This window comes from Eretmochelys imbricata, chromosome 2 (assembly GCF_965152235.1).
Source record: "Eretmochelys imbricata isolate rEreImb1 chromosome 2, rEreImb1.hap1, whole genome shotgun sequence".
Taxonomy (NCBI): domain Eukaryota; kingdom Metazoa; phylum Chordata; order Testudines; family Cheloniidae; genus Eretmochelys; species Eretmochelys imbricata.
The window spans coordinates 197,446,895-197,470,428 of record NC_135573.1 but is presented as its reverse complement, the minus strand read 5'-3'; the positions used below and the strand labels follow the sequence as shown (position 1 = coordinate 197,470,428).

The window sequence follows — 23,534 nt, the reverse complement described above, 5'->3', positions numbered from 1 at the left end:
TTAGTTTGTATTTAAAATAATTATGTTTGTAATTTTAATGCCTCACGTATTCTGTTAATAACTCATATCTTAAAGTGATGTATGTATTTAATATTTTTATAAATGCAGTTGTGGTTTTCTAAAATATAACCAGTTTTCCATTTTTACTTGTTGCAAGCTTGGCCTACTTCATGATCTGCTTTTTTCTCTCCTGAACCATCTGATATAAATAAAATTGCCTTCATTTTGCAGCAGCAAACTTATACCATGAACCTCTAGTTGCACTATTACTGATCTCAACTGTTTCTAATTTTAGACCCAAATCTACAAACAGATCCACTAAATGCACATCCCTGCCACCATGATGAGCCCAAATGAGGTCAATAGTGTTCCACACACGCCTGTGGGAGGGTATGTCTATACTGCAATTAAAAATCCGCAGGTTGCCTGTGCCAGCCGACTCAGGCTTGTGGGGCTTGGGCTAAGGGTCTGTTTAATTGCAGTGTAGATGTTTGGGCTCACGCTGGAGCCCAGGCCCTAGGGACCTGTGACATGGGAGAGTTCCAGAGTTTGTGCTGCAACCTGAGACATACCCTTAGAGACCCAACTGTAGGATCAAGACTTTTGTTTACAGCAGATATTTCAAGACTATTTAAACCTTAATAATATATAGCTTAACAAAGTAAATTTGATGTTGCCTTTATAGGAACAAGCTTTACCAAAATGTTTAAAGGGCTAAATTAACTCAATGAAATGATCCACAATTTGTGCATACGGCCAACACAAACATCTCAGCAGCTGACATAAAAAGAGACAGTTCAGATGACATAAAAAGAGACAGTTCAGATGATCTTAGCCCAGACTGACAAGTCAAAGAACTGATGTTAGCTTATGTTACAATCATTTGGAAAATGGAGGGAGTTTGATCCCAGCTTGATCAAATTTGGGAAGCATAAATCATTCACACAGGTAGCTGATTGTGATTTAAACCACTTACTTTATGTGCTCCACTGCCTATAACCCATTCTCTTTGATCTTTAACAGCAGAGAGTTTTTGAAAAATATCTGTGAAATGAAGGAAATCACATAAACTGAGTGTCTCAAATTTAAGATTTTTCATTTTGTTAATAGAGTAATAAAATAACAGGTCTAAAACATTGACTTACACTCTGAAATTGCGTGTGTTCTTGACATGACAATTTATGTTATTCAATATTTGAATGTACAAAGAAGTGTTAATTTCTTCAGAAGCAATATTACAGATGTACAAGAGTAAGATCTGCTAATGCGCTGTGCTTTCGTCTACTCAAGCACTGTTCTCTTTTGCATGACCGTGACTGGAAAGTGTCCAGGAACACCACAATTGCTAAACCATTTGCAAATATTTTAAGCATCCCTAAGTCTGTCATATCAACTTTTTTCCTCATCCATATTAAGGTTATAAGTGCATATGTCAGTTACAACACTCACAAGTCATGTTGACCAATTTGTCTACATTATGCTGCTTTTCTCCATATCCAAGATATCCATTTGCTACTGTTTCCATATACTGTAAGTGGGACAAAATACAACGTTAACATATATATAGTAGAACCTCTATTTTACAAACTAATTGGGGATTGATGGGTTCATATATGGGAAAGTTCATAAAATTTAACATCTCAAAATTACAGTTGGTAGGGTGCATACGTCACAGTATGCTGCAATCTATCACTTTTTCTTGTCCTTCAAACTACTGCAAAATGATTTGCAATGAACTGAAGGCATCTGAATGTGAAAGGATGCCAACTTGTTCTTCATCAATATTACTTTCATTATGTGATTTTTATTTTTCCATAGAGAAAAATGGTTTCTATAACTGGTCATTTGTAAGATTGGTGTTTGTAAAATGGAGGTTCTACTGTATAGATTTGAAAGTGCTATTCACAAGCATTGCCTTTAGGTGGTGCACCAGATTCACAATAGACTATAAACTGCTACGACTGCAGGACACTACAGCAGTGCTTCTCATCCAGGGGTACATGTACCACTGGCCCTAGGGGTAAACACAGATCTTCCAGGGAAAAACACTAGCGAAGTCAGTACAAACTAAAATTTAATACAGACAATGACTTGTTTATACTGTTCTATATACTTATACACTGAAATATAAGTACAATATTTATATTCCAATTGGTTTATTGTATAATTATATGGTAAAAATGAGACACTACGTAATTTTTCAGTGTTGGCGTGCTGTGACACTTTTTTATTTTTATGTCTGATTTTGTAAGCAAGTAGTTTTTAAGTGAAGTGAACCCTGGGGGAACACAAGACAAATCAGACTCCTGAAAGGGGTACAGTAGCCTGGAAAGGTTGAGAGCCACCGCACTACACCATTAGGAAGAGATATTGCACTCTCCACAGTTATGATATTACACTCTCCACAGATATTAGGAAAAACTTTTTCACTAAGAGGGTGGTGAAACACTGGAATGCGTTACCTAGGGAGGTGGTAGAATCTCCTTCCTTAGAAGTTTTTAAGGTCAGGCTTGACAAAGCCCTGGCTGGGATGATTTAACTGGGAATTAGTCCTGCTTCAAGCAGGGGGTTGGACTAGATGACCTTCTGGGGTCCCTTCCAACCCTGATATTCTATGATTCTATGGTAGAAACTAGTTTTTTCCATTACAAGTCTGATTATAATAGTCATTGCTAATTAACAATACCTACCTGAGTTAATTGCCATCTTCCTGTTTACTACTTTATGATGAAAGATAGCTCAGTCAATGCTCTGCAGATTCTGGACTAGTTTTTAAAATATATTTGTAAATAAACAGACCCATCAGTTACTGAATTGACTGTTCAAATAATCCAGCAATAACCTAACAGGAATTAACTAACCTCCTCTCCAGAATCCCACACCATTATTACCCAGCTCTACCCATCACCCATCTCCTATCTCCTTAGGTGCAAAGGACAAAAGACGGACGGTGTAGCAGGGACATCAGAACAGGACCCCGTTCACTTTTTGCCCCCGCCTCTCCTCCTCTCCCCAAGGCCCTGCCCCCTGGCCAGGCAAGCAGCTGGATCCTGGCCTGGGTAAGAGTGGCCCAGGGAGCCCAGGCAGCTGTGGGTGGCTCTTACTATGGCCTGGCTGAGACTCTTCGGCCCCCCAAGGACCCGCCCCCATGCCAGGCCAGAAGCCGGAATCGGGTCAGAGCCACACAGACAGCTCTGGGGATCTGCGGACCTTCCATCTGTCCTGGGTGGGGGGGCTGGGAGGCAGGGATAGAGGCCAGGGGCTGCTCTTGGGCCCCCTCAACCTCCGGCTCCGGCTTCTGGCTTGGCCAGGGGGTGGGGCCTCAGGGAAGAGGAAGGGCAGGGCCACCGAGCGGACAGGACCTTGTGCCTCCCCGCCACACTTTCAGGAAGAATCCGTCGTCCCTGCTATATAGTACAAGCTGAAGATTAACAAACTTTGGCTGTTATGTACCAAGAAGAGAAGAAAGTTCCAAAGGCACCTTACTATATCAGAGGTGATTATTCGAAAATCTTGACGTATACTTGAAGTATAGTTAAAGTTCTACAGTAAGTTTAGGAACTGCATATTTGAAAACTGTACTACGCACCATACATAATCAAACACTGCAACAGAAGTACTCTTTTATAAGGATAAAATTCACCTCAGTACAGAAGGCCTCACGAAACCCCTGCATCACTTAAACATTAGCCTGGCAGACAGTGGGATCTCTTCAACTTCTCTATACATTGAAGAGGAGGTTCCAAAAACTTGGTGTGGATGGACTATGGCTGATATTCTAGCACCTGTTTTGTTCAGCAAATTCACATGAGGCGAAGCACATCACATCAAGAATATGCAATGATATGTGTAATAATAGTACCACCTAGCTCTTATGTACTGTTTTTCATCAGTAGATCTCAAAGTGCACTACAAAAGGAGGTCATTGTTTAAATTCCCATGACAACTTTGAAAGTTTGAGCCTTACTGTTTAATATTTTTCCAAGACAATTTCAAAGCATGGAAAAACCATTCACCCCTCCAATCCAAAGCCACCCCCCACAGTACACTGCCATACTGAGAACCCCAAAAGTTCAAAAATAGTAAATCAGACCACAAAAAATTATGAGATTGGTCCAAAAAATATGAGTTTTTTTTAATTAAGGATAAAATTTTCCAGAACTCCTATATGACTTAGGAGCCCAAGTCCCCTTTTCACAACAGACCTAAGTACTTAGAAGCCTAACTCTCACTGAAAGTCAGTGGGACTTGGGCTCGTAAGTGCCTATACCACTTTTGAAAACAGGACTTAGGCTCCTAAGTCACGTAGATGGTTTTGAAAATTTTACAATAAATTATGTTTTTTGGTTTGCTGATTCTTGAACTTCCCCAGGCCTCCTCCAATGTATGTGTGACAGGTACAGTGCTGCCAGTTCACAAATTTATCAGTAACATGATTTTGACTCCTGATGTAGGAGATTTCACTAACAGACCCTTCCAATGTCAGTGGTCCCATTGTGCTAACCATTGTACAAACACATAGTAAGAGAGCTACTGCCCAGAAGACACTGAAATCTAGTGCAAAGCACATCATCACATATATGATGTGGGAGCTGGAACTGGAACCCACTAAACTCATCTCATATGGGAGCCGCCAAACATCCATTAGATGGGAACAATTTTTAATTCCTGCTGAATTGGACAGGTGTCAAACAAACTAGTGACCTATAAGTGAAAAGCTCTATAATGTATTAGCAGTGCCCCAAGGCATCCAGTCCTCGTAAATGCTAACGTTACACCACCCAGAATAAGGATTGCTTTCTTGAAAGATAAGTGTATTAAATTAAGTTCTGATTTTTGGAGCAAAATCTCCTACACATTTCTCTCAGACTCACAAACATTCATGAAGTGCCACACTTTATGTTTAATGGGATAGTTCCCATTAATCAAAGCAGAAACACTAAAAATGCAACAATAAAACAGTGTTAACATAACATCTACATTCACTTCTAAATATAATGTTTTGTAATACAAAATCACTCGAACATTGATTCCAGACTGCTTAAACCAATTTTTATATTACATACATATATAATTCCGAAACACACATCCAATGTGGGTCAGCCACAGAGAAAGAACTACAGTCTCCAGGTCCATAGCACAAGCTTCTTCCACTTCAGTCACAGGAGTAAATAGTGGGGAGAGCTTATATTATCCTCTGTATGGAACAGCCAGAGAGACTCAACACACACTTACTTGTCCGCTGGGCTGCACAAATATTTGTGAGACAGCAATCAAATGCTAAGCATCAGATTTTTTGCTTCTGTTCCACATTAGAAGAGCGGAATATGGCTTAGTTGTTACCGATAGCTTAGTTAAATGTATAGAGCCCTGCAAATACCCATGGATCATGTTTTCGGATCACGGATGGATGCAGAGCCACATTTTATATCTAGAGCCCTGCAAATCTGTGGATAGCCGCATTATAATCGCAGATATCCACATCCATGGATGCAGATAGCTGCGGATCGGATGTGGATACAAATTTTGTATCCGTGCAGAGCTTTATAAATGTACTAATGCCCATTTGGGTCATCTCCAGCAACTGAACTGGGCAACCTCTGGATCTAACAACATGAGCCACAACACCTGAGCTAACACACCAGACACCCTAGCACAGAAGACACAGCAGAATCATAAATTTCTACATGTGGTCTAGCTAGCCACTGGAGAGTGACACAAAACCTTACTATATTAGTGTGGATTACATAAGCGACTAATTTGGCATGTTCTTTCTTAAAGACTGAGGCTAAGTAGATGAAACATGGCTCTTTTATATTAAATATCCAGGATCTATTCCCAGCTCTGCACCACCCTCTTTTGGGAGTAAGCTAGCTCATTCCAAGCCCCTTGAAGGCACAGGTGGGGTTGCTGGCAACTTGCAATCCTATTTTATGTGGACTAACTGCCAACAGGGGTTATGCTGGGGAAAAATGAATCCGATCATGGTACAGTCTGCAATAGCAGGTGTACTTTTGGGTGCATTTGTGTTTCATTTGGCACATAATGCTATTCAAACATCCCTGAAACTATTCTGTTAGTACAGTGTTGGGTTCCTATGAGCAGCTACAGAGGGGAGGGATAGCTCAGTGGTTTGAGCATTGGCAGGCTAAACCCAGGGTTGTGAGTTCAATCCTTGAGGGGGCCATTTAGGGATCTGGGTCAAAAACTGGGGATTGGTCCTGCTTTGAGCAGGGAGATGGACTTAAATGACCTTCTGAGGTCCCTTCCAACCCTGATATTCTGTACTGCAAACTGTATGATGACTATTTCAGGTAAACTGAGCAATTTTACTTCTGATCTTAGACTGGGGCTTGACATCAGGTTTCCAAAGGTGAAGAACTGAACTATTGTATCACCATTTAGCAGAGACTGCCAGATCACATTGTTCAGACTGCCAAAGCCAAAGTGACTTTAAAAGCTTTTAAATCATACAGCAAATAACTACAATGAGGAACACAACAAGAACATATAGTAGAGGAGAGAGCTTGAATTAATGAGAAACTTCATTTTAAGGCTCAGCATTTCCGATATCAATAATTTAGTGACACTCATAGCATACCAGATGTTTCCTGGACAAAGGCATATTTGCATCTAAAATGAGCAAATTTCTCATAATGAGACACAGTCAAGGGTTATGCTACAAACCATGTTGAAATGTGCAGTGCTTTTGTGGTGTGTACCAGTATCTGGTAAGACTATTACCAATCATTGTCTGTTTTAAGAAGAATCTCTGCCATGAGTTTACTCTTTTAGACTGTTGCCTTAAGTAAGATGAGTGCAATTTTCTTTCAAACAACCAGCTAGCTACGCAATTTAAATGTCATAGAATATTGATGAGGCAGCACATAGTAATGATTTCAGAATCCAAAGTTTTAGACATGTCTCCACATGACTTTTATGAAAGCTATTGGGAGGAAATATGGGGGCTATAAACATATAACCCAAAACAGCATATCCTAGGGTGTCAGTCTTTCACAATCTGTGCTGGAAGTTCACAATCACTTATGATTTCTTCTCTCTAGAAGCAAAATTAACATAGAATGAACCCTCACTAATACCAGTTTACTAATCTGCACACCCATACTTCATACACAAAACTTCTGAGCCTTTACTAACCTCTCAGCAACAACTTAGTAACTGAGTGCTGTAGTGAAATATCATACTGCTAAGATTTCATTTCTAAAAATAATTCACCTTCAGGCAGAGACCAAGCCTGAAACATTCAGCACAGAAGGTGAAAGTTTCAGAAAGCTATGAGCAAGTGAAAACGGGCTAGAATGAAAACTATTATGTAATTTTAACTATAAGCAGTGCAACTGCTGCCCCTATAATACAACAAACAGTACATAGCCGCACTGTTGCCATTAGACTAATGGATTTAATGGTGTAAAAAAAAATAGCAATAACTTCTGACATTTGGAGATATCTGTATGTGGGCAATTTGATGTGACAGTAAACACCTGAGCAAACTTCACTGTGAACCTTAAGAGCTGAATATTTTAAACCCTGAGCATAAAGGGAATCTAATCGAGAGGAAGGATTCAATACCAACACCAAGATAGCACGAGTGGGACGCACAAGTGTACTCTCAAGTGAGAGCTTTACTCTTTGAAATTGATTTTGTTTAGATTCGGAGAGCCAATGCGGGCATAGTGGGAGCAACAGACATGCACCCATGACCAACAGTCAAACAATTTTAGCTTTTTTACCAGGATTCTATTTTTACTTCCCACAAAATGGAAAATGAAAACTTTTAACGTAAGACGCATTACAAAGGCTTTTTGGCTTCCCTGGATCATCAGACTAAATTAATCAACGCTGTATTCCAGAATGCTAGCTTCTGTGTTCCAAACAGTTCTATCATCACATAATATGTGCTACCCTTTTTGTCTGCAAGAATTAAACCTGGACAAATAAAAACTATTTTGTGCAGAACAAAACTAATGTTATGCATTTTGATTTTTTTCAAAATTATATTTCTGTTTATTTTGTCCTTTTCACAACAACTGCCCAGAGACTTTTCTTTTAATTTGCCATGACCAAAGTCACATCCAGCAACATGGAATGCTATGCAAAGGAAGCAACGATATAAAAAAAACCAAAACCTGACAGACTTCATTAATTAAAGCACAGCAATCTGTGAAAAACAGTCCTTTCAGTGTGCTTTTATTTCAAACTAATAGTGTTTCTGTCACTTTTGTTATTCCTTCAGAGAAGTCAGTTGGGGACTTTACACACCCTTCCCTCAAAATCCTAGAACTTATTCTCATGACTGAGCCAAACATGTGTTGACCTTTAATAGTCTTTTTCACTTTAGCAAACTAGCTACTGGCTAATCCAATTAGCTGGAAGAAAATGTCATTGGTGCACCCTACTAAATTACATGTACAGTTGCTTTGGGCATAATGGGTAACCACATGTACTTATCCAGGTGCTAATCGGAGAACAAATTTATTTCTCTCCATGTGCCAACAGAATAACACTTTTACAACACATTTCATTCTTTCCTTTGCAAAAACAAACTATTGTGTAAGATAAGAGACAAAAACAATAAAGAATATTTTACCTGGGCTAGGTTTTCAATCCCACCCAGGTTATGGAGCACTTCCTGAACAAAAATAAAGAAGAAAACTAATTAAGTTTGTCATAACACAAACACTGGGACAAATGAGTACTTTAATATAAATGGCCTATTTTTGGCAGTGCTGAGCTTTCCCAAAGCACAATGGAGTTAATGGAATTTGTGGGTGTTTGGCACCTTCAAAAATCAGGCTGCTTACATTTAATTTTGAACATCTGAAAATTGGGACAATAATGTATGATTAAGCTACAGAATGCATGGAACTGCAGTATGCTGAAGCAAATAGCTTAAGTTTCTAAAGAGGATTAGAGATATGGAACCATAGAAATGTAAGACTGGAAGGGACCTCAAGAAGTCATCAAGTCCAGGCACATTGCACTGTGGCAGGATCAAGTAAACCTAGACTATCCTTCACCAGTGTTTGACCAATCTGTTTAAAAACCTCCAGTGATGGGGATTTCCTCATCTCCTTGGAAGCCTATTCCAGAGCTTACCTACCCTTAGAGTAAGTTTTTCTTAATAGCTAACCTGAATCTCCCTTGCTGGAGATAAGTCCACTACTTCTTGTCCTACCTTCAGTGGACATGAAGAACAATTGATCACAGTCCTCTTTATATCAAAGTCCTTAACGTATTTGAAGACTGTTATCAGATCCACCCTCAGTCTTCTTTTTTCAAGACTAAACATGCCCAGTTTTTTTAAACCTTTTTAACCCATATGAAGAACAATCTATAATCATAACAGGTATGATACTATTAATGGCATCCAGTCATTATATTTCAGAATACCAGAAGATCACCAGTGGGAACAGGATGGTATTTCCCCCAATTTTATAGGTTTCTACAAGTAATGCATTTGCATTGAGAGGGTTCTATATGTCTCTCTACAGAGTTGGCCAGTATCAGGAACAGGATTCTTAGACTCGACTGTTCATCTCTTCTGCTATAGCAATTCCTAAGTTCTTATTAAGACTTAATGACTACAGATACTGTACAGGAAATATCAGAAGTTGAATAAATGCATTCTGCAAAAGGCACATGTATACAGCAAAATGTTTGTATCAACTGCAACAGTTTTGCAGTTTCAGTACTCTTACTTGGTTAAACTTTCACTACTGGAGTTTTGTTGAATGTTTGTAGTTTACTGTTATGTTTTCATATTACATATATAGTTTATATGTGTTCTGTCTTTCAATAAGAAATGATATTTTGGCAAACCAACCTGATAGCATGGATCCCTCATTAATAATCTCAGACAGATTAGTACTCTCAGGAAATGGATGGATGGGGCTCGATTAACCCACTCCCTGTAGCAGAAACATCAAAAATATCCAGTTATAAACCCGAGACAATAACAAATGCGTAACAGTGAACATACATAATACAGTTTTTCAATTTTGGTCATGAGTCATTATGAGATTAAGAATATTTTAACAAAACAGCATATTTTAATACTACTTGTATTCAAGCACGATAAATACAACTTAGCTGACACAATATGAATTCCCTGTGAACACATTAGATTTCATTAAACTGCACATTACTAACTATCACTTGTTACACCTAATAGACACAATATTCACTCAGGCCCTAATCCAGAAAAGCACATGCTGATCTTTAAGCGCAAGTAGTCCCCCTGATTTCAATAGGACTGCTTGTGTGCTTAAAGTGAAGCACTTCGACACAACAGTATGACCAAGTTCCAGGACTGAGTATCACTGAGCTATAACTTTTCAAGATAGGATACAAACAAATGGTTTTCCATTGTCTATGAAAGTTATATATTCTACATTCTTTAAAAAAATCTTTAGACACCCCCCCCCTCCACACACACACACCTTTTTATAGATAGATACACACTCATATATATAAGGGGTGAGTATCTATCTATATCTCTCTATAAAGGGTGTGTATCTGTATTTCTCTGGACAAGTTACCCAGAAACAGAAGAAGCCTACGTGATATGGCAGTTCTCTTCCCTTGTTATCATTTGCTGTTGGGAATTAAGCCAATGGCTAAAAATATTTTGATAACAATAACGGCTGTGCTGTAATAGATGCAAATAGAACTCCAGCATCAACTTATTTGGGACAGCCTCTTTGCATCCCAGCTCTGTTAAGAGTAGTGGCTCTATCCTAGGTTTTCACACTTGCCTCCCCAGAAAAGTGGTGCTTTGCTTTCAAGGAGAATTGATGGCTTGCACAGAATGCTTTTGCAAGGTGTGTGTGTGTGGGGTTGTGCTTTGTAAATAAAAAATATTATTATATGCTGTAAAATGACCTCTATTCTCTGTTTGGCAATAGTGTGTGGAATAGAAGAGGAGTGCTCTTCAGCATGCCTTAAGAAGTGATTCCTTAAAGTCTCAGTTTTTCAGGAGGCCCAGATCCCTGACAGAATCCATAGGCTTTAAGAGGGCAATCTGTCTCTCATGTTCCCCTGCAGGGGTAGTAATTATCCGATGCAGCCTCTAGAGCAGTGGTTCTTCACCTGGGGTGCACTCATCCCCTGGGGGTGCAAGATGCCCTTTCTGGGGGTGCGAGATAGGCCAGATTTTTTTTAAGGTAAATCATCGAAAACACAAATTAAGCACAGGCAGGTAAGTACAACTACTTTGTTTCATCAAACCTATGTATCTGTTAACATTATACATTTTTTAATGATTACTGTAATATACAAACAAAATATATATCTAGGTTTAAAGAACTGACCTATTTCAACGATTTTTGAAAAGGGGTGCGAGAACATATTTTGATTTTTGATAAGGGGTGCGAGAACGTATTTTGAAAACCAAAGGGGTGCAGGCTGTAGTAAAGGTTAAGAACCACTGCTCTAGAGGCTTTGACCTTCTGCAATGGCAGTTGTTCTAAAGAGAGGCTGTCAACATACGAGTAGCAATGTACTTACAAAAGAGCATGTAATCCCCTTGTGACTGCACTTGTGTTACTGGTTTCACAGGGCTATTAATATATGCTAGCATTATTAACCTTATCCAGGTCTTTCATTTTCAATACAAGGTACTTACTTCATTATAACATCATCAAAGGGATGGAAAAACAAAAAAAGTCAGAAATAATTAGGTATGTCGCAATGCATAAATAGTGTTTGGAAAGAGATAACATACGGTTTCCTTGAATTATCAGCAAATGAAGTTGTCTCATTAGAGTTCCTCTGCAGGAATACAATGACACATTGCACTGTACCCAAAATAGAAGGGGGCTAAAATTTTCAAAAGTGCCTAAGTGAATTGAGAGTATAAGGCCTGGTCTACACTATGAGTTTATGTTGGATTTAGCAGCGTTAAATCAAATTAACCCTGCACCCGTCCACCCAACGAAGGCATTTTTTTTTTTTGACATAAAGGGCTCTTAAAACTGATTTCTGTACTCCTCCCCAACGAGGGGATTAGCGCTGAAATCGACATCGCCATTTCAAATTAGGGTTAGCGTGGACGCAATTCGAAGGTATTGGCCTCCGGGAGCTATCCCACAGTGCACTATTGTGACCGCTCTGGACAGTGCTCTGAACTCGGATGCACTGGCCAGGTGTACAGGAAAAGCCCCGGGAACTTTTGAATCTCATTTCCTGATTGGCCAGGCGAGCTCATCAGCACAGGTGACCATGCAGTCCCAGAATCGCAAAAGAGCTCCAGCATGGACCAAACGGGAGGTATTGGATCTGATCGCTGTATGGGGAAAGGAATCCGTGCTATCAGAACTACGTTCCAAAAGACGAAATGCCAAAACATTTCAAAAAATCTCCAAGGCCATGAGGGACAGAGGCTATAGCAGGGACGCAACACAGTGCCGCGTGAAACTTAAGGTGCTCAGACAACTGTACCAGAAAACCAAAGAATCAAATGGACGCTCCGGGACAGAGCCCCAGACATGCCGCTTCTATGCTGAGCTGCATGCAACTCTAAGGGGGGCCGCCACCACTACCCTACCCCTGTCCGTGGACTCCAATGATGGGGTACTCTCCGCCATACCTGAGGATTTTGCAGATAGGGAAGATGAGGTCCTAGGAGGAGGACGAGCTTGAGGAGAGCACACAGCACACCATTCTCCCTGACAGCCAGGATCTTTTTATCACCCTGACTGAAGTACCCTCCCAACCCAACGAAGTCGGAGAAGGGACCTCTGGTGAGTGTACCTTTTTAAATATAATACATGTTATAAAAGCAAGTGTTTTTTAATGATTAAGTAGCCCTGAGGACTTGGGATGCATTCGTGGCCAGTACAGCTACTGGAAAAGTCCATTAGCGTGTTTGGGGATGGAGCAGAAATCCTCCAGGGACATCTCCATGAAGCTCTCCTGGAGGTTCTCTAAAAGCCTTTGCAGAAGGTTTCTGGGGAGAGCAGCCTTACTCCGTCCTCCATGGTAGGACACTTTACCATGCCATGCTAGTAGCAAGTAATCTGGTATCACTGCATGACAAAGACTGGCAGCGTATGGTCCCGATGTTTGCTGGCATTCAAGCAACATCCGTTCTTTATCTCACTGTGTTATTCTCAGGAGAGCGATATCGTTCATGGTAACCTGGTTGAAATAGGGAAATTTAATTAAGGGGACATTCAGAAGTGGCCGTTCCTACTGGGCTGTTTGCTTGTGGCTGAAAAGAAATCCTCTCTGCAGTTAGCCACGCGGTGGGAGGGGCCATTGGCACTGAGCTGTTCGCGTTTGGCTACCAGGGATCTTCCCTGATACCAGCCACGCAGTGGGGTGAGGGGTAAAGCAATCATCCCATAGAATTGGAGTAGGGATGGGGGGTTAGTTTGCTTTCTGCTGCTGCAGAAAACCGCAGCACTAAACGGAAAAGGAGTACTTGTGGTACCTTAGAGACTAACAAATTTATTTGAGCATAAGCTTTCGTGAGCTACAGCTCACTGAATGGCCAACTCAACGTGCTTTGCTTGGTATGGGAGAGGAGGGCGCTGCTGTTATGAAGTTTGCAGAAGCCAAAAGACTATGGCTTACCATGGCCGCCTCTAAGCCGAATTCTGTTTCCCGGCACTGTGTGTGTGATCTCTAACACCAAAGCCGCAGGCACTCAATATAAGATGCAAAATGCGACCTTGTACCAAAATCACATGTGCTAGGTAATGTGAATAGTGTTGCTCACCGTGAAAGAATATAGCCATTGTTCTGTAAACTGTATTTTTTTAAATACTTCACTCCCTTTTTTTCCTTCAGCAGCTGCAAATGTTTCAAGCCTCCCTCCTCCGTCCCAAAGGCTATCTCAGATAAGGTGGCGAAAAAAACGCAAGCGCAATGAAATGTTCTCTGAGCTCATGCAGTTGTCTGGCACTGACAGAGCTCAGCAGAATGTGTGGAAGGACACAATGGCAGAGTACAGGAAAGTGGCCGATGAACGTGAGGAGAGGTGGCGGCAGGAAGATCAGAGGAGGCATGAGGCAACGCTGGGGCTACTGCGGGATCAAACAGACATGCTCCGGCGTCTGGTGGAGGTTCATGAACGGCAGCAGGATCACAGACTGCCGCTGCAGCCCCTGTTTAACTGCCCTCCCTCCTCCCCAAGTTCCATATAGCCTCCTCACCCAGATGCCCAAGAACACGGGGTGGGGGGAGGCTCCGGGCACCCAACCACTCCACCCCAGTGGACAGTCCAAGCAACAGAAGGCTGTCATTCAACACGTTTTAAAGCGGCCTTTTCCTTCCATCCTACCCTCCTCCCACCCCCCACCCGGGCTACCTTGTGAGTTATCTCCCTATTTTTATAATCAATTAATAAAGAATATATGTTTTTTAAACGATAGTGACTTCATTTCCTTTGCAAGCAAGCTGTGATAAAAGGGGGAAGGGCGGGTGGCTTTCAGGGAATTTAGAGTCAACCAAGGGGGCGGGTTTTCATCAAGGAGAAACAAAAAGAAGTGTCACACAGTACCCTGGCCAGTCATGAAACTGGTTTTCAAACTTCTCTGATGCGTAGCGCTTCCTGCTGTGCTCTTCTAACTGCCCTGGTGTCTGCTGCACATATTCAGCGGCCAGGTGATTTGCCTTAACCTCCCACCCCAACATAAACGTCTCCCCCTTACTCTCACAGAGATTGTGGAGCACACAGCAAGCAGCAATAACAGTGGGAATACTGGTTTCGCTGAGGTCTGAGCGAGTCAGTAAACTGCGCCAGTGACCCTTTAAACGTCCAAATGCACACTCTACCACCATTCTGCATTTGCTCAGCCTCTAGTTGAACAGCTCCTTCCTACTGTCCAGGTGCCTGAGTACGGCTTCATGAGCCAGGGCATTAAGGGGTAGACTGGGTCCCCAAGGATAACTATAGGCATTTCAACAACCCCAACAGTTATTTTCTGGTCTGAGAAGTAAATCCATTCCTGCAGCCGTTTAAACAGACCAGAGTTCCTGAAGATGGAAGCGTCATGAACCTTTCCTGGCCATCCCACGTTGATGTTGATGGTCCCTTGTGATCCACCAGTGCTTGCAGCACTATTGAAAAGTACCCCTTGCAGTTTATGTACTGGCTGTCCTGGAGGTCCAGTCCCAAGATAAGGATATGCGTTCCATATATAGCCCCACCACAGTTAGGGAATCCCATTGCAGCAAAGCCATCCACTATGACCTGCACATTTCCCAGAGTCACTACCTTTGATAGCAGCAGCTCAATGATTGCGTTGGCTACTTGCATCACAGCAACTCCCACAGTAGATTTGCCCACTCCAAATTGATTCCCGACTGACCGGTAGCTGTCTGGCGTTGCAAGCTTCCATGGAGCTATTGCCACTTGCTTGTGAACTGTGAGGGCTGCTCTCATCTTGGTATTCCTGCGCTTCAGGGCAGGGGAAAGCAAGTCACAAAGTTACATGAAAGTGCCCTTACGTATGTGAAAGTTTCACAGCCACTGGGAATCATCCCAAACCTACAACACTATGTGGTCCCACCACTCTGTGCTTGTTTCCCGGGTTCCACAGCATGAGCCTGCCCCAGTAACACCAGGATCTCCAGATTGCTGGGAACCGCGGTTTTAGAGAAATCTGTGTTCATATCCTCATCACCGCGCTGCCGTCGCCTCCTCGCCTGGTTTTTCAGGTGCTGGTTCTGCATAAACTGCACGATAATGTGCGAGGTGTTTACAATGGTCATAATTGCTGCGGTGAGCTGAATGGGCTCCATGCTTGCCGTGTTTTGGCATCTGCTCGGGCAATCCAGGGAAAAGGGCGCGAAATGATTGTCTGCTGTTGCTTTCATGGTGGGAAGGAGAGTTGACTGATGACATTTACCCATAACCACCCACGACAAATTTTTGGCCCCATCAGGCATTGGGAGCTCAACCCAGAATTCCAATGGGCAGCGGGGACTGCGGGAACTGTGGGATAGCTACTCACAGTGCACCACTCGGAATGTCGACACCTGCCACGGTACTGTGGACTCACACCACCGAATTAATGTGCTTAGTGTGGACGCATGCACTCGGCTTTTTACAATCTGTTCCCAAAAATCGACTTCGTAAAATCGGAGTACTTTCATAGTATAGACATGGCCCAAGTCCCATTTTCAAAAGTGACTTAGGCACATAGGAACCTAAGCCTATGTCTACACGAGGAGAGTTTTTCCTGGTATAGCTATACCTCTGTATCTACCAGCAAAGTGCTCCTTGTGTGGATGCAGCTATACCAGCAAAGCTGCACTTTTACTGCCATAGTTTATTCCACACACTGCCCTGAGCAAAATAAGATATACTGGCAAAAGTGTAGTTTTGCCAGTATAACTGCCTCTGTGCTAGGGGTTTCTGTCAATACAGCTGTGTTGGTCAGGAATGACTCCTGGAAGAGCTATGTCAGCCCAGAAGTCTGCAGTGCAAAAATGGCCAAAGTCCCATTGCAAGGAGACTTAGCCTCCTAAGTGCATAAAACACTGCTGAAAATGAAAAGTAGGACCAGACTTACAAAGGTATTTACATGTCGAAAGATGCAGATAGGCATCTAGTGGAATTTACAGAAGGTTCCAAGCAAGTTAGGTTCCTAAACTCCCACTGACTTTCATGATTTTCAACGGAAGATGGGTGACTAACTTGGTTAGGTTCTTTGAAAATCCCTCTAGACATCTAACTGGAGCTTTAGGTGCCTAAATACCTTTATAAATCTGGCCTTAAAACTCCTAAATCACTTGGGTGTTTTTTGAAAGTTTTGCCTGGGGTTTAAATAGAAAATTTTGTTTAAATATAAAATATACATTTCTTTCAGAAAATAAATCTCAGTGCCCATATTTTCTTGAATATCTTTCACTTATTTCTGTAAAGATCTGTGAGACTAGAACCCAGGTCTGTGGAGCCTGGGATGGCTGACATTCCCATATTGCCACTGGAGAGGATGGCGGGGGACATGCAGAGCTACATCTATTGAGCACAGTGACGGTTAGGCACTGCAGGAAGTACTGCTCAAAGGGTCTAGAGTGACAGCACCCTGCAGCCCTCTGATTGGCCAAATGCAATATTTAATCCTGGAGGGCACTCCAGGAAGTTTCCTGGACAAAACACAGAGACTTCTGGCCTTTGGCAACTCCAGACTGCATCTTGCTTCTGATCTCAAATCTCTAACCCCAGCCTGACTCTGACCCTGGCTCTTGTCTCCTTATTCCATCCTGGTAATTAACTCTAACATCCAGTCTCAGACCCCAGCCTGACTCTCACTCTTGCTTATTGATCATGGCTCTAGCAATTACTCTGATCCCTACCTTGGCCATCCTTACCTCTGGACACGAGCCTAGCTGTGACCGTTAGGCCAGTCCTTACAATTTCATGTGAAGTTTTGATATAATTCTATGAGAAATGGTATGAAAAGGGTTTCTCCTCTATCAGCCTTCAATGGTCAAGTAAGTATGAGTAGTTTTACAGTGCTGATGCAATTGAAATGAGTAAAATGTCATTGGAGCCTGTTTTTTCTGTAGATGGGCATGCCATCAATAACAGGGGAAATCAAAGAATCAACTTCCAACAAAAAAATTACAGAATTTTAAGACAACAGGTTCGCAGTGTGTAAATGAACTCAGGAAACAGAGAAGTATTATCATCATCTGCCCAGATTTAGATTGGGAGACCCAGGTTTTTTTATATTAAAGATCTCCCAGCCCCATATTGTGAAACCAACAGTTTCTATACCACAGGGACTGTTGCTGGCATGTACAAGCCACACCTTACTCTCTCTTCTTGGATCCCTGCGTAATCCAAGCAAATGAGTAGTCTCCTCTATTACAGACCTACATGTATCACATGGTCTTACCTGCAGATAAGTCTGTTCTTAACCAAAGCTGTAAAGATCTCTTGAAACTGTTTGTGTTGAGCGTGCTTGCTAAAATGTCTCTCATTCCTGTAGTTCATACTGCGGGGGCCGGGGAAGAAAAATGAAGTTTTGTTAATTACATTGTAGTAAGATAAGTTTAGATTACTGAAAGTCAATGAGGAGAAAACAGACTTTATTAGCAGTTAATTGTTGAGATTATAATAGTGTATGACAACAAACTGTTTGACTAACATGACTACTACTTTTATTTAAATTAGCATTTAGCAGATCTCAACAGCCTATGCAGCAGCAAGTGGGAGCAGCCATTCAGTAACTGCCTTCATACACTGTCACTACTGGTATTGTGGCTCCAGCTCTGCCCCTCTTTTTTTACTCACTGAAAGATAACACTTTCAGATGTATTAACAGTATTAAAAAATACTCATAAGGTAAAACCAAATTACTTAAAAGAAACACCAATCGCAAAATGCATACAGAAAAAGCTAAACACATGATTCTGAACTGCTGACTTAATGCATGATCCTAAGTCGCATGGTCCTAATCTTACTCCAGTTCCCACCCTATTGTCTACCATCACTTTTTGTTATGTAATGTTGAATGTATGGTGTAAGCTTTATGGGGCAGCAACAGTGCCTTCTGTCTGGAAAGCATGATGCACGCTTGAAGTGTTACATAAATAACAATGACAAACGAGAGTGAAGTGGCACGGAACCATTTTGGGCCAGTGACAGGGACCAGACAGTCATGAAGAAAAGGTCTTGAAGGACAATAATTCATAATAATTAAACACACATGCTATTAACCTAAATGTTTAGAAGATGTAGCACTTTTTAGCAGAAGCAGAATTAATCTGACATAACGGGGGTTTTTGAAGGTTAAAAAAAGCCATATTTCATCTTTCTGACATTTCCTAATGATGTTAGATTTAGAGATGTTTTAATATTTTATATGATGTTTTAAAAATTAATTAAAATGAAAACAGTGAGATCTCAATTATTCAACTCTCATTTAGCTAAGAGGTCCAATGTGTCTGCCAAGGTTTGAACAAAGCTTCTAAACTCTGAAAGATTGGTGCTTCTGTCCTCCGAATCTTAGCAGCTGCACGTCTTCTATCCTTTGAAGAGGAAGCCCAACAGACTTTGAAGAATGTGCTCAGGATCCCCTGATTATCCAACCTCCTGATTTTCCTGATGTTGTGTGTGCTCGTTCTCTTGCACAGCCACGACACTTCTACACAGTACAACCCTGATGATATAACAAAGCATTTCAACCACTTAAATGCAATATGTTCAACTTTTCAGCTAGCATGGCTGGCAGAACTTTCTTAACCATATACATTTAAATAATGGGTGCCCCTAAGAACACACAACATCAGAAGAACACATCAGATTCTACCTTAGGTATCTTACGATTCCTTCCTGTGTTTATAACAATGCAAATAAAAAAATCCTTAATGGAACAGCAATCTGAACTGCCAAACTGCCCTTGGGAAACCTTTAATCTGATTATCTATTGCATTTTGCAAACCACACATCTATTCTTTCCTTTAGAAGTGAATATGTATGATTTAATATGTCCTTCAAACATTTACCACTTAAAAAGCATGAGATTCTGGGGTTGCAAGTATCAATTATATCTTTAGCACTGTTAACCTCACCTTTGCTATTTTTTAAAAATCCATCATTAATAAGATAAGAAGAAAAACTGTTGTAAATTTAAAGGTGTGATTTAAACCCACGGAAGCAGAGTTAGGATTAGAACTCCAAGTTCATGCTCCATCCATACTTTGCATATTTGATTAAAAGAAAGGTACAATCTTTACCTAAAGTTTTCAAGCTCAACAGCTTCAGTTGATTCTTGCCATTGACCTCGGCTTCTTTGTCCATTAGTCTTGTTGGTGTATTGTTCTGACTTGGTCATAGTATTTTGAGCAGTTTCAAAATTAATGGCTGGCAGCTGCAAATGCAAGGGAGGCTGTGCATAAGGCAAACAGTATATAGAAAGTAATCAACCAGAGAAAAGCTTTTGTCTTCTCAAATTCTTATTGGGATTTCAGATACTGTCTAACTTAAGATCCAACAATTGCCATTATAAAGGTAATGCATACATCACACAATACAAACAAAGCTATTTTAATGCTCTGATCCAACGCAGTGCTGGATCAAACTGGTAGATGAACAAATATGACAAATTTTGAGATCAGTGACCCTCCAGGCCAGCCTGCTACAGGTTGTATTAAACCACTGACATTATACACTGTTTCAGAAATGTTACTGTCAATCCCACTTACACAGCTGTACAGAGGTACAATATTTCCTGTCACTTTAGAGGTCTATCTGTATTAGGTGACTCAGCCATTTCAACTTTAAATGCTAAGTATTTCTACCACCCTTAGAACAACGCTTCCTCAGCTCTCGTCCCCTAATGCCCTTACTCTACTTATGCTACATTGATGACATCTTCATCATCTGGACCCATGGAAAAGAAGCCCTTGAGGAATTCCACCATGATTTCAACAATTTCCATCCCACCACCAACCTCAGCCTGGACCAGTCCACACAAGAGATACACTTCCTGGACACTACGGTGCTAATAAGTGATGGTCACATAAACATCACCCTATACTGGAAACCTACTGACTGTTATTCCTACCTACATGCCTCAAGCTTTCACCCAGACCACACCACATGATCCATCGTCTACAGCCAAGCTCTACGATACAACTGCATTTGCTCCAACCCCTCAGACAGAGACAAACACCTACAAGATCTCTATCAAGCATTCTTACAACTACAATACCCACCTGCTGAAGTGAAGAAACAGATTGACAGAGCCAGAAGAGTACCCAGAAGTTACCTACTACTGGACAGGCCCAACAAAGATGAAGCAGAACGCCACTAGTCATCACCTTCAGCCCCCAACTAAAACCTCTCCAACACATCATCAAGGATCTACAACCTATCCTGAAGGACGACCCATCACTCTCACAAATCTTGGGAGACAGGCCAGTCCTTGCCTACAGACAGCCCCCTAACCTGAGGCAAATACTCACCAGCAACCACACACCACACAACAGAACCACTAACCCAGGAACCTATCCCTGCAACAAAGCCCGTTGCCAATTGTGTCCACATCTCTATTCAGGGGACACCATCATAGAGCCTAATCATATCAGCCACACTATCAGAGGCTCGTTCACCTGCACATCTACCAATATGATATATGCCATCATGTGCCAGCAATGCCCCTCTGCCATGTACATTGGTCAAACTGGACAGTCTCTACGTAAAAGAATAAATGGACACAAATCAGATGTCAAGAATTATAAAATTCATAAACCAGTTGAAGAACACTTCAATCTCTCTGGTCACTCAATTACAGACCTAAAAGTGGCAATTCTTCAACAAAAAAACTTCAAAAACAGACTCCAAGGAGAGACGGCTGAATTGGAATTAATTTGCAAGCTGGATACAATTAACTTAGGCTTGAATAGAAACTGGGAGTGGATGTGTCATTACACAAAGTAAAACTATTTCCCCATGTTTATTTCCCCACCCCCACCGCTCCTCAGACGTTCCTATTAACTGCTGGAAATGGCCCACCTTGATTATCACTACAAAAGGTTCCCCCTCACCCACTCTCTTGCTGGTAATAGCTCATCTTAAGTGATCACTCTCCTTACAGTGTGTATAACACCCATTTTTTCATGTTCTGTGTGTATATAAATCTCCTCACTGTATTTTCCACTGAATGCATCTGATGAAGTGAGCTGTAGCTCACGAAAGCTTATGCTCAAATAAATTGGTTAGGCTTTAAGGTGCCACTAGTACTCCTTTTCTTTCTACCACACTTAGTTACTGTAAGGATGTCTACACCTACTAGCTTGATTTGTGTAAACAGGTGCAGTGCATCCACACACAACACTCCCTCCAACCACTGCTATCCATTGTAATAGTATCCTGGAGAGTAATTTTTCACATTTTAGAAATCTGAGAGATACAGCTAGCTGCCTCATAGCTTGCAAACTTCAGCCTCAGTAAAGCAAATACATAGCCCTGTATGTTACAAAGAATTCTCTGGATCAATTCTCCATACCTTTGTACCGCATTGGCAATGGATTTACAAGCAGTAAGGATGCTCCTTGCTATGTTACATATCTAGCTACATTGCGCTTTGGATGGATTTCTCAGCACTGCCTCCAAAATGTCAGTACTTTCAGCCATGTCACAGCAGTCAATCCCATGAAAATCATGTTGAATAGAATGTAGAACAAGAGAAATGGGCCATCCAGCTAGACCACAGAGTAACACCCACAATTATGTGGATTCACTTGAAGTAGGGATTAACATGATTTTCCCAATTTAAAAATATATATATAATTTTTCAAATGGTAGAGAGAAGTCCCAACAGGGAGTGGGGGGAAAGAAGACTTTGCTACAAACACTAGAAAACTTATAAGCAAATAACTACCAGTGTAATCAATTTTCTTGACACAGTTTTAACCTCAAGTTTTCATTCTCTAAACACTATTTATACATGATGGAATTGTTTACTTGTGGTTTTGCATCCTTCACTTCCTTTCTTCATGTTATAATTAACCTGCCTCTTGCTGAAAATGGAGACTACTTCCTCATGACATTATCAAAGGGTGTGGAAAAAGACAAAGCTGGTAAACTGTTTAACTATAAATAACTGTGACAGCATAAACTCTGCTAGATATGTTGACACAGCAAACCAAATGAAGAATATTTTGCTGTTATTTAAAAAAATGAATATGACATACCAGCATAAAAGCTGATTGATTTAATTCCTTTACACTGTGTAAATGGGATTTTTCCTAGAGAAAAACTCTGCTATTGCCAAAAAAAAGAAAGTTTCTAGTGAATTGAACTGCACATGAGCTCACTAAAACTTCTTTGACTATTTCTGACAATGCACAAAATTCACACTGACTACCACAATTATTATTTTGCATGATTATACAACTGTTCAGCATGTTGAATAATGACTACTAAAAATACCTGCTGTTTGCTTGACTGGACATTTAAAAGAGACTGAAGTCTTTTAAGATCAGAGTAATCCCTAGGATAAAACATAATAATGTATCTATTAATAACTCATTAGACAAAGTTATTTATAACCATGTCAACAAGTAGTCTGCTCAATATAAACAAGGTCAATTTGTGTGATCAACATTGGTGGGAGAAAAGGCAATTCTCTGGCATTGCCTTAGTAGTCTATTGTTTTATTTTTGCATACAGAAGTTTCATAACCATTGATTTGTTTCTCCAGAAGGCCTGAAATCACCAAAGGTCTAAATAAATTCTCTGACCAGAGTAACAGTTGCCATGTGTATAAAGCATTTAACTTTGGCAAATGGTACAAATTCCAGAAAGTCACTGTTGAGGTTCAAACAAACTGAACCATTATCAGATACTATACCTTGCAGTGATCCCTTGAGGTTTTTTATCGGTTCCTTTTTCTGTGCTCTTCACCTTTCTGTCTTGATCAGGCATTGTAAAACATCAATACTGCAGAATTAACATCTCATTCCCTTAAAAATAAAGTGGACGACAGAATATGATTGTGCTATAATGGCAGCAAGTAATAGCACACAGTAGAACCAACTTGAGAAACCAA

The 23,534-nt window shown here is 41.0% G+C and overlaps 1 protein-coding gene across 1 annotated transcript in view; it reads right to left on the bottom strand.

Annotated features, from left to right (window-relative positions):
* NEK10 (NIMA related kinase 10) overlaps positions 1 to 23,534 on the bottom strand; it is a 180,126-nt gene that overhangs the window by 146,378 nt on the left and 10,214 nt on the right. Inside the window, exons 2-9 of the mRNA XM_077809309.1 lie at positions 23,337 to 23,448; positions 22,916 to 22,976; positions 19,717 to 19,850; positions 17,874 to 17,972; positions 9,845 to 9,929; positions 8,609 to 8,650; positions 1,450 to 1,528; positions 977 to 1,044 (exon numbers count right to left, since the gene is read on the bottom strand). Coding sequence (XP_077665435.1) covers positions 977 to 1,044; positions 1,450 to 1,528; positions 8,609 to 8,650; positions 9,845 to 9,929; positions 17,874 to 17,972; positions 19,717 to 19,850; positions 22,916 to 22,976; positions 23,337 to 23,410 — 642 coding nt within the window. The 5' untranslated portion in view covers positions 23,411 to 23,448. The remainder of the gene's footprint in view (positions 1 to 976; positions 1,045 to 1,449; positions 1,529 to 8,608; positions 8,651 to 9,844; positions 9,930 to 17,873; positions 17,973 to 19,716; positions 19,851 to 22,915; positions 22,977 to 23,336; positions 23,449 to 23,534) is intronic.